The sequence below is a fragment of the Pyxicephalus adspersus genome, chromosome 4 (assembly GCF_032062135.1).
Source record: "Pyxicephalus adspersus chromosome 4, UCB_Pads_2.0, whole genome shotgun sequence".
Lineage (NCBI taxonomy): Eukaryota > Metazoa > Chordata > Amphibia > Anura > Pyxicephalidae > Pyxicephalus > Pyxicephalus adspersus.
In genome coordinates this window covers 34,562,005-34,572,986 of record NC_092861.1, presented here as the reverse complement: position 1 = coordinate 34,572,986, position 10,982 = coordinate 34,562,005, and the positions used below count along the sequence as shown (strand labels likewise).

The 10,982-nt window shown below is 38.7% G+C and overlaps 1 protein-coding gene across 2 annotated transcripts in view; it reads left to right on the top strand.

The window, feature by feature from the left end:
- The window catches only part of ACSL3 (acyl-CoA synthetase long chain family member 3), a 55,419-nt gene that overhangs the window by 24,014 nt on the left and 20,423 nt on the right, over positions 1-10,982 (top strand). For both annotated transcript variants that reach the window (XM_072407861.1, XM_072407862.1), the window contains one exon: positions 7,573-7,682. In XM_072407861.1, the coding sequence (XP_072263962.1) occupies positions 7,573-7,682 (110 nt within the window). The remainder of the gene's footprint in view (positions 1-7,572; positions 7,683-10,982) is intronic.

The window sequence follows — 10,982 nt, the reverse complement described above, 5'->3', positions numbered from 1 at the left end:
TTTGTCAGAGTTCTCTACCTCCTTCCTGTGTTGTCCAGTGCTATGGTCACTTTCTCCTACCTTCTCCTAGAAGTACTTCTAATTCTTCACGGTTATTAGAGAAACCTGCAACAGACCATCCCCCAGGCTGCATTATGCAGACTTTGACTCTTCATTTAACATAAACAAACTGTAACCCCCTTTTCACCCCAGCTCCAACTTTCCCACCATATTGGAGATCATTACAAGGGATCTGTAGCAGGATGTGAGGGGGAGAGCTGCATGCTCAGGGCATGAGGTCTTTGAGCCTTCCCTGAGTTCTTGAAACGTGCTCTCTCTCACTCCTAGCCTTTTCCCTCAACACGGAAACTGCTGCCGCTGTATGGTACGCCGCTTCCAGGGCTCAATGTTGTAATGAACATTTGATCCTGCTGACGTAGGTTTGTGTGTGTTGGTTCTTTTTTTTCATTTTAAATAGTAAATGTAAAAGCACGCATCTTAAAAAATAATTACAAATATGCATATCATCTATTCAAAACTTGTGCTAAACTATACAGATGTTTTTTTTTGTTTGTTTTTTTTTTGTGTTTTGTTTTTTTTAGCTTTTTGTACTCCTATTTACCCAGGTCAATAATAGCACAAGATTCCTAAATATGCATTTGTAAGCTAATCTCTTGTCTACATGTTTAAGTAAGCGGGTTGAATTACTTATTGTGCATGTTTAGCAGCACATAATAGGCATGCACATGGGCTTTATACATGTGATGCAAGTCCTTGTGGAAGATACACCCTAAAGGCTATGCCACAGAGCTCCATATGGAGATATTAGTGCAATAAAGCACATAGATAAAGGGGGGCCCAAACGCCAACTCCTACACCTAATTAATAAAACCTGACACTATCAATGCTACAAGCAAGTTGCCTCAATGTTGTGACTGTTGCTTTCAGGAGTGCAGTAGAGCAGAATCTGTCAATGAAGGGTTAGCAGAGAAGTGAGCCAGAAAAATGTGCAGGGAATGTAATGCTGCGCCATCTTGCCTTCTAGAAGTAAAGCAAAACTACATTAGGTATATAATTTCAGTTAACAGTGGTGTTCAGGTCATCCTTCTTTTGCAATGGACTGCCCTAGTGTAAATTGGAGTCCTGGCTCATTTGCATCACTGGTATAAATGACATCCCATCCCATCCCATTACAATACAGAATTTAAAAAAAGTTATATGTATATGTATCACTGCTGATCAAAAACTTGCTAAAATGTAAACCAATTTATGTGTCATCATACATACAAGTAAGTGGATACAATATCAAGGGCTTGTGGCTTATTACAAGGATCAATTTGATTCAACACTAATACAGATAAAAAGTACATTATTATTAATAATAATATTATTATTAGGATTTATATAGCGCCAACATATTACGCAGCGCTGTACATTAAATAGGGATTGCAAATGACAGACTAATACAGACAGTGATTTAGGAGGAGAGGACCCTGTCCCGAAGAGTTTACATTAGAGAAAAAAGAAAATCAATGCATATGTCTTATCATTAATAAGAGCTCCTGTTTGACTTTAACCCACAGCTTTCAGAGATCTACTGTGTGACATCTCAGACTGGATATTTTTTGGCGCAGACGTGCAATTTTGCCATTTGTCTTTGTCTTTCCACCTGTTGTATTACAAGTAGAATATGTTCTCTCCTCCTCAGGGATCGTGGCTGCTTCACTCAGAGCGAAGGCTTTTACTTAGACATCTGTGATAAAGCTTCCATAGCAGGAAGAAGTAGCTTATGAAACCACTTGGATGCTTTTAAACTCTTTAAAAATCACAGTCTGCACCTTGGCTAAGAGGCCAGGCCAAAGCACCGCTCTATTCCAGCTGCTTCCTCTTGTCAGTCTCATGACGTCAGTATAGTGTTCTGGCAGGTCCACAGAATTCTCATATGATTAAACCTTACCAGACTTGGAAAACCCACAGCATTTGTATAATCTGAAGTAGGACTTCATTGCACTTGTTTGGAGACAGGACATCTCTTGTTCGGATATCTGATCATCTTACAAGTGTGTTTGGTTTCTATCATTGTCCAACATTTGCAATGGCTACTTTCATATCACTGTTTTTAGCTCTCAAGTTTATCATCACTGGCCATTAGCATTACTGTTAAGGCTTATGACGAATCATTGGCTTTCTCTTGATTCAATAACTACTTTAAGGGATCACCCTGTATAAATATATAAATGGTCCATATAGAGAACTCTCGTCCCAATTATTCACTTTGAGATCATTACAAAGAACAAGAGGGCACTTTGCGTCTGGAGGAAAAGAAGTTAAAGCTCCGGATAAGGAAGGGATTCTTCACTGTAAGGTCTGTGAAAATGTGGAATTGGCTCCCTCAGGAAGTAGTTTCGGCAACTAATATAGATTGCTTTAAGAAAAGGCTGAATGTTTTTCTAGAAGCACAGAATATACCTGGGTATTAGGGATTTAAAGTAACGATAACAGTGACTGTTGATCCAGGGAACATCCAATTGCCTCATGGAATCTGGAAGGAATTTTTTCCCCTGTTGAAGCAAATTGTAGCAGGATTTTTTTGCCTTCCTCTGGACCAAATATATAGTGTTTTATATCTGGCATATGTTTATCTCCCTAGTGGTTGAACTTGATGGACTTTTTTTTTCCCAACCTGACTTACTACGTAACTATAAACTCACATGCTGTTCTGCAACATTTCTTGTAGTTCGTGTGCATATTTCAAATGCCTTTGGTTCTTTTTGGAACCTTTTACAAAATGTGTCTTTCCCCATATTTATGGTGATTTTTAGGTAGTGCTAACAGACTGGAATACTACTTTCCATGTTGTGAAGGGTGTACAACATACACAGTGCACATTAACTCCAGCAGGCTTTCCCTGTTCCTAATTGTTTATGTAACTGGGGTCACAGGAGTGAGCTAAGACAGCTTGTGGGAACCATCAAACCACTTGCTGGTTCAGTGCTAAATCCCAGCAGTTCAGAAAGTAGAAGCAGGAAGAAAAGCTCTGGCCATGTGTGTTTGCCTTGGATTCTCATCTCGGTATGCCTGCTGTAATGGACGTGGAAATAAATAAAACTGAAGTGCATGTGCATGGCCTGGGTGATTCAATAACCTTAGTCATCTTGTTTTAAAATGAGATTTATGGGCTGGCCTCATACAGCAATAAGCAGAATAGAGAACATTGTGCCTTGGGGATATTATGTATATGGCACAGCCCAAGAAAGGAACAGAAAATTGATATGACCGTTTTAGGTTATGACATTGGAGCAAAGAATAAACAAAGCTTTGGCGCATATGCCATTAAGTTTATCGCTGGTGCTGAAGTCTTTGCTGGACAATTAATATACAGATACTATTTTTGTTTTTTTTGAACATTTCTGAACAAGTAGAAAAGTTTATGCTTTTTTTTTGTCATGTCAGAGTGTGAAAAGGAAATGTTATTATTATTATTATTAAACAGTATTGAGTGCCAACATATTATGCAGCGCTGTACATTAAATAGGGAGAACACAGGAGGAGAGGACCCTGCCCAGAAGAGCTTACATTCTAAGAGCTAATTGACCAATCCAGGTATTGTGTGTGTGTGTTGGGGATGCAGGATTAGGTTTTTAAATTCCCTTCATGTGTGCAGACCAAATGTCCATCTAGATATATTGGTGAGCCAGCAAGACATAAGCCCGGTGGAGGGAGTTGTATAAGGAGACAATTAAATATCCTCAGGCTTCAGGACGTGTAAGGAGCTCTTTAGCCGACTCCATTGTGTTGTAACATGCACTAGTGTCCAAAAAAAGGCAACAATTTTAATGTGGTTTGCTCCAACCAGCATTTTACAATTAAAAACAATCAAGTGCAAAATCTTGGAAGTAAATTAGTAGTTCTCACCAAAGTGAAGTCTGCCCCCTATAAAGAGAGTTTATGGAATTGTTTGTATTTGTTATTGGGTAGCTTTCTTGATCTTTGCTGTAGAGAATTTTTTTAAAATAAAAACATTTTTGTGACATCCTTATTACTTAGGAGAAAGCGTATTTAGAATTGGGGATAGCCATTTACCTTGACAGCTGTGTAATAATGAATGAATGATGACACTGTCTGTATCTCTGTCATTTGCAACCCCTGTTTAATGTACAGCACTGGGTAATTTGTTGCCGTATATAAAGTTTGTTATAATAATAGAATAACACAATAGTACATATATCACTGCATTTCCAGAATGGTACATTTATTTATTTTTTAGTCTCCTCGATGGCGTTCCCCTGTTTCACCATAATAATAATCTTAATAATGCTGAGCAGCTAAACAGTCAGTGTCTCTTGCCCTGCATACTTTACCAGAGCGTGCTCTAGTCAATTAAGCCTTTGTCAAGCCTCTTAGATGGACGTGCCCTGCAAAGAATTATCCCTGTTATATGCATGTGTTTTCCTGTGTGTGTTTTTTATTATATATTTATCTAATCAGAAGTGCACAGAGTGGCAGCATGGGTGGACAGAGATCAGAGTTTCCCATGGCAATCTGCATAACTGAGGGTCAGTTAAAAATTACAGTGCAGGACATGGCTGACACAAAGGCAAGAAATATCCCGGCTATGCCCTTTCATCTTGGGTCCCAAGGCAGTTGGCTCAACCTTGCCCTACCTCTGACAATTTGAGTATGTACAGACCAAACCACTGCTTGAAGATAATAAAAAGGAAAAGCAAATCCATGAAAATTTAATGTAGCCTTGATGATTTTTCTTTTTTCCTGGTCTAGATTGGTGCATTATTTGACCCTCTACGAAATGGAGGGCTTTTTGATTTCCCTGTTCTCCCACATTGGTTTACAAGGGGTGCTGAGAAGTTCCTGAGTTGTGAAATAACACATTTATTCAACATATTCCCCCTGAGACTGATGCACTTGGTACAGCATAGTTGCAGCTTTTTTAGACTGTTCAAATAAAAGTCCTTCGGTTGGGCCTCAAACCAGCTCTCAGCAGCATCTTTGACGTCAGAAATGTCCTCAAAATGTTGCCCCTTCAGGTGTTTCTTCAAATTTGGGTACAGATAGTTCGAAGGGGTCAGGTGAGTAGGGGCACGGTGGACCAGTTGGAAACTCTGGGGTGTTCAATTTGGCAGCCACAACGTTGGATGTGTGCGCAGGTGAATTTTCCTGCAAAAAAAGGATCCCTTTGGTCAACTTTCCACGACGTTTCGTCCTAATTGCCTCCTTCAGCTGGTCCAGGAGGTGAGCATAATGCTGTCCGGTGATACTAGAGCCCTGAGGTAGGTAGTCCACCAACAGAATACCGTCTTTGTCCCAGAAAATAGAATGCCATGACTTTTTTGGCCGATTTTCTTGGTTCAGAACTTCTTCGGCCACGGGGACCCGCTGTGGGGCCTTTCCTTTGACTGTTCCTTGGTTTCAGGATCATAGATGTGGAACCAGGATTCATCCTCGGTCACTAACCTTGCCAAAAAGTCCTGTGCAGCTTTAAAATAGGCCAAAACAGCTTTGGATGCCTCAACTCCTTTTTCCTTCTTCTGATCACTGTTCAAACATTTCGGAACCCACTTGGCTGAAAGCTTGCGCATGTCTAGGATAGTGGTGATAACAAACCCAACAATCTCCCATGAGATGTCAAATATCTGGGGTATCTATTTTGCGGATATTCGCCAGTCCTCAATAATCAGCTCATGGACAGCATCGCAGGTTGCCGGGTCAGTTGAGGTTGGGGGGTCGCCCACTATGGGGCTCATCTTCAACAGTGATATGCCCAGTCTTGAAACGAGATATCCAGGTTTTGACCGTGCTGTAGGAAGGACACTTCTCCCCCAGTGTTTGTGACATCTCAGTGTGAATGTCCTTTGCTTACTTTCCCTGGAGAAACAAAAACTTCATGACGGCCCGTAACTCCAATGACGTGAAATTTGCTTGTGCCTCTGCCATCACAGCTTCTCACTAAAAGAAAAACAATCGCAAAAACCTGATATTTGCACAGTTACATACTAAAATATTAGGCTGTCATATGCCCCCACACTCATTTTTCTATTTCATCTGGAAAGGGGCAAAGCAGGGAACATCTCAGCACCCCCTCATATAAGGTCCCAGGCAGGAGTGCAGCTGCGGTCCTCTTGTTTCTTCCTCTCTGCGGGGGAGAAGGAACACGTTCAGCTCTGCCTTCAGCTGACAAAAGTGTGCATAGTCCTTAGGATTCTCCTTCATGCATGGAAATTCAAGCAGCTGGTCTACATTAGTTCAAATATGTTCCAGCACAGTGCTCAGACCATGGCCTGATGTCCTATTCCCAAGCTTTTTACAAGACAAGGTTAAAATAGATCACTTTCCAATGTACATGGAGGTTTTCATTATCTGTAAACCTCAAAAAACAAATGACTTAGGACAGCCGTGGATCAGTTTTTATTTGCCCTACAAGACATTTTAACTGATCCGTTCTTTTGGCGTTTCATCTCATAAAGTAAATGTCTTTGAACTTTAAACTTTTACTTTCAAAACGGCCAAACAGAATATACTATTCAGTAGATGTTTGGATAAATGTAGGTCTAGAACAGCCACATTCTCATTCTTTATTTGCTTTTTATATTATTTGTACATGCAAGTGTAAATGGTTAATTATATCGAACTCTGACCAACCAAATACCATTAATTAAAAAGAACAAAACAAAAAATCCTACATCTATTTTCGGTATGTTCAACTGTTTTTATGTTTAAATTAGTTGCAAAATTTCTTATGTTTAGATTCAGCACTTCCTTTTGCACACTAACAGTTCTAAGCTACTATCTTGCAATCATTGGCAGCATTATGTTTTTGAACACATTCTTTTGTTGACTGTTGGGTTAACTTATCAGGTCCAATACACCCATGTCAAGTTTAACATAAATAGAACTACCCAAATCTGAACTCCTTTCTGCTTACTCTGATTTTACAGCATACTGGGAGCTTCTTACAATTTGCTTTAAATGCTGCAGCAAATCAGATAATGCCTTCTTTGTTTCCATAAGTGGATGATGTCCAGAAAGGTCTAGCTGTTCCCTCTTACATGCAAATGTAATCTTTAAGACTGACACTGACCTAGCAGAGTATTTTGACATCTACATAACTCTTTCCAAATAGACTGCTTCAGGGCTCCTGAGAGTTGTTGTGGGGTGTTTTAAAGAAAATGTTATATAGAACACCCAGCCAGCTTCTCCCAACCAAACAGCCACTATAAAGCTTATAGAGCAAATACATTTGTTAATGGTTAACCGTGTTCCGTTCTTTGCATCCATTCTAATACCACACCATTTCTATAGGAGGATACTGTCCAGTGTAACCAAAAAACATGACCCCTGACAAAAGCTGTCAGGTTCAGCGATTTCATTTCATTGTGAAGCTGAAATGTTGCCTAATTATATTAAGAAAGTAGTGCAGGCACCAACTTGTAAAAAAGGGGCAGGGTAAGTTGTGATTGCCCCCAATCCTTTTCTAACACACTGGAATGAGTTGTGTGATGTCCTATCCAAACAACTTAATATTGTTAGTTTATTAGGTAGTTTTTTTTTTTAAACAATCTGTTTTTTTTTTTCTAGTTGTCACATTATATGCAACATTGGGTGGCCCTGCAATTGCCCATGGGCTTACAGAAACTGAAGTAACCCACATCATTACCAGCAAGGAGCTCCTCCAATCAAAATTAAAGGTAAAACACAGCACACTTTGATTTATTATAATTTATAATCATGATTTTTTTTTTTTCTTATTAAGCTGAAGACCTTTTTTGTAGGGGTTTTACCTAGTTTGGGCTTGCAAAGTAGTTTCTTTATATCATAGTGTTGCTATCATCTGAAATGTTGTTGATAGGTTAGTACAAGTAGATAGGAAAGGGTAAGAACAATTATTGTTTAATATTTATATTTTCATTAGGTAACTTTAGTCTAGTAACAGATGCCACAGGGTTGGGATTTGTGATGTAATTTCCCCGGTGGGGCCACAAGCTCGAGGTGATGGTTCTAGTTTGGGAGCATTCATCACTAGGGCTGAAGAGTGCAGGTGCTGACACAGTGAAGCTGATTTCCAAAAACAATCTGCAAACATGCACTTTAAATTTGTATATATGGGATTACTGGAAATTCTTTCTATATATGCGGAAGTTCTGATGTAATGGTTAGTAATTGTGTCCGTGGTGGTGGTCCATGGTTTCTGTCCTCAAGACCACAAATTTGAGGCTTACCATGTTCCATAAATATTTTACCATTTGAGCCTTACTGAAAAGTTTTATAATTTGGTGGAGTGATGTTCAGGCTTTTTTTTAAATTTATTTATCAATATTTTTATTGTTCTGAATATACTGACCCCTCACACAGGAAGATGGTGGTATGTAGGGCTATGTACACACATCACAGTATTCTCACCTGATGCAAACTGTCAGGCTTGTCTCGGTGAGACTCTGACAGGTGTAGAGAGGTTACCCCTACGTCTGTGCTGACTGATCCATGAATGACCATAATACAAGTGAAGGCACCATAATACGAGTGCCGCTCGTTCATTATCCCTCCTCTCCATAGGATGGAGCGGGGTGTACAGCGCTCAGTCCTTCATCTGTCACTTGTTGCTGTGAACAATCATCAAAGATCATTTCCAGCAACAATAATTTACCATGTGTACACAGCTTAACACTGGGTACAGCATGTTCTGAACAGGAGAAGTGTTGACTATTAAAATTGTAATGGTTTACAATAATATTTTCCAGCGTTAAAATAACAATGCAACAAAATGATGAATTACTTTCAACAAAGCTAAGCTATGTTTAAATATCTATACTAATTGTTTTGTTTTTTTTTATATAAAAAATCTCTATACCCCAATTATGTACAACTAACATTTATAGTTTATTAAATGCAAAACATAAGTGAACAACAATTTTAACATTTAAAAGAATAAAATATCATCATGATAAAGACAGGTAAGTAATTCCTTTACCATACAAAGTTATTGTATGACATATTGTTGGTATGGTAACGCATTTCACAGTCTTCTCTGCTTCATCAGACCCAGAAAATTATATTCAATAATCAAAGTTAATAGATTTTTCAATTGTGTAGTTGTACAGTACAAAGTTTGTGTGTACTGTACAACTACACAATTAGAATAAATGTATCAATTTTTAATATTAAATATATTTTTCTGGGTCTGATGAAGCAGAGAAGACTCTGGTAATTACTGTTTTGCATTTAATAAACTATAAATTTTAGCTGTACATATTTGTGGTATAGATATATTTATAAAACCCAATTTTAGAGCCAGTTATTTTATGTGTTTGTCTTAATATGGGTGTATTCCATAATTAATAATACTTTTTGTTGCTCTGATCCCAGGCACCAGATACTAATATCTTATTTTGTTTAAATATCACTTTCGGGTCTTGAACCCACAACCATAGGCAGGTTAGACAGCCCCAGATAACTAGATTCTGCATTTCTGTTTGAAAAAAAATTAATTGGCACTCAAATTATTGGCTGGAGGAGTGGCTCCGCAGTAGGTACCACACGTAACCCTTATACTAGATGACTGGTAGAAGGATCACCTGAAATAACATCTTATGCTGTTTGTATGGTGAGTGAAGTGTGCTGAGAAATAGAACAATTTTCTTTCTTGGCAAGTAATGGCTCTCCACAAGTGTGGAGGAAGGAAAGGTAAGGCTGAAGCTCGGCTTTTCATGTTAAAAGCTCCCTTTAGGTAAAATATTGGACAATTGGCTTTTTGTGTTGCCAAATAGAATTGCATTTCTCCTGTTACTACCTTTTGCTAAATATTGAAACAGTTCAATGAAATGACCTTGATTAGTATAGGCCGCACAGACGTGGTTTGTTTCAGACACGTGATAAGAGTTCCCTTGGCGTCTGTTAAGTTAGAGATGTGAGATGGCAGTACAGTACAAATATTCTGCTATGCTGAAAGCTATCTTTGTTAGTCTTGCCATGTTTTAGACTCATTTTGTGAAGCCATCAGTTAAATTATTCGTGTTGAGTGCTCGCTCAATACTGCTGTGTTTTATTTCATGTAAACACTCATATCTGTTTCTTGAGTGTTCTGACCTGAAAGTGCTGTTTTGTTTCGAGTATTAATGTTTCTGTAACCTAAATGTTTTCAAACGTTAGCAGCCCATATATACAAATCCTATCTTATACTAATTGTTCTTGTTCTAGCCAAACCGTCTCATTGCAGTCTTCTGTCTCTGTTCTGTATGTGTTTTTTGGAGTCTTACCAGTACAAGAAATATCTGTTTGCAGGCCACACTGGCATTTGTAAAAGAGACCTAAATGCTAATTGGCATGTATTATAACCTAAATCTATTCTAAAATGTTCTATTGGTACAATCTAAGATATTACTTGATTTTTCATAATTTACATGCAATCCTGTTCCTATCAGGACAGAAGTATTAGTGAAATGTCTTTCTGTAAGGACCCTTCGAACCGTGTTTCCTAAATGGTGTTTCTCCAGAGGTTGCTGGGGGTTCCTTGAGCAATGACCAATTTGCGCCTCTCGGGTCAATTTACCGAGACACCAATCATCTTTTTTGTCAATCTGTAAGGATGACATTCTTCCCACTGACCATCACTCTGATGTACTGAGAGCTGACAATAGAGTATTTATAGCAGGGATTATTGGAAGTGACCTGAAAGTTATTTCAAGGCTTCCAACATGTTAAAAAGGTTGATAAACTGCCTAAGAAGATGTCAGTTCTCTTGGATCCATCTCCTATTTGGCTTGTGGAGATTTAAAGTCCCACCAAGATCTGTTAAAGATTTGTTCCAGCTCTCTTCTAATAACTGTGTTTTGCCCTTCCCTTGCTTTAACACCTAAAAGTTGAAGAATTAAATGGGTAAAGAAGAGATGTCTTGGGAGAAGGAAACCAGTCCCATGACTTTATTACATCAGGGGGCTGATCTCCTATCTGTGTTCTCTGTAGCGTTATGCAGAGAACATTCCAAGGGAAGC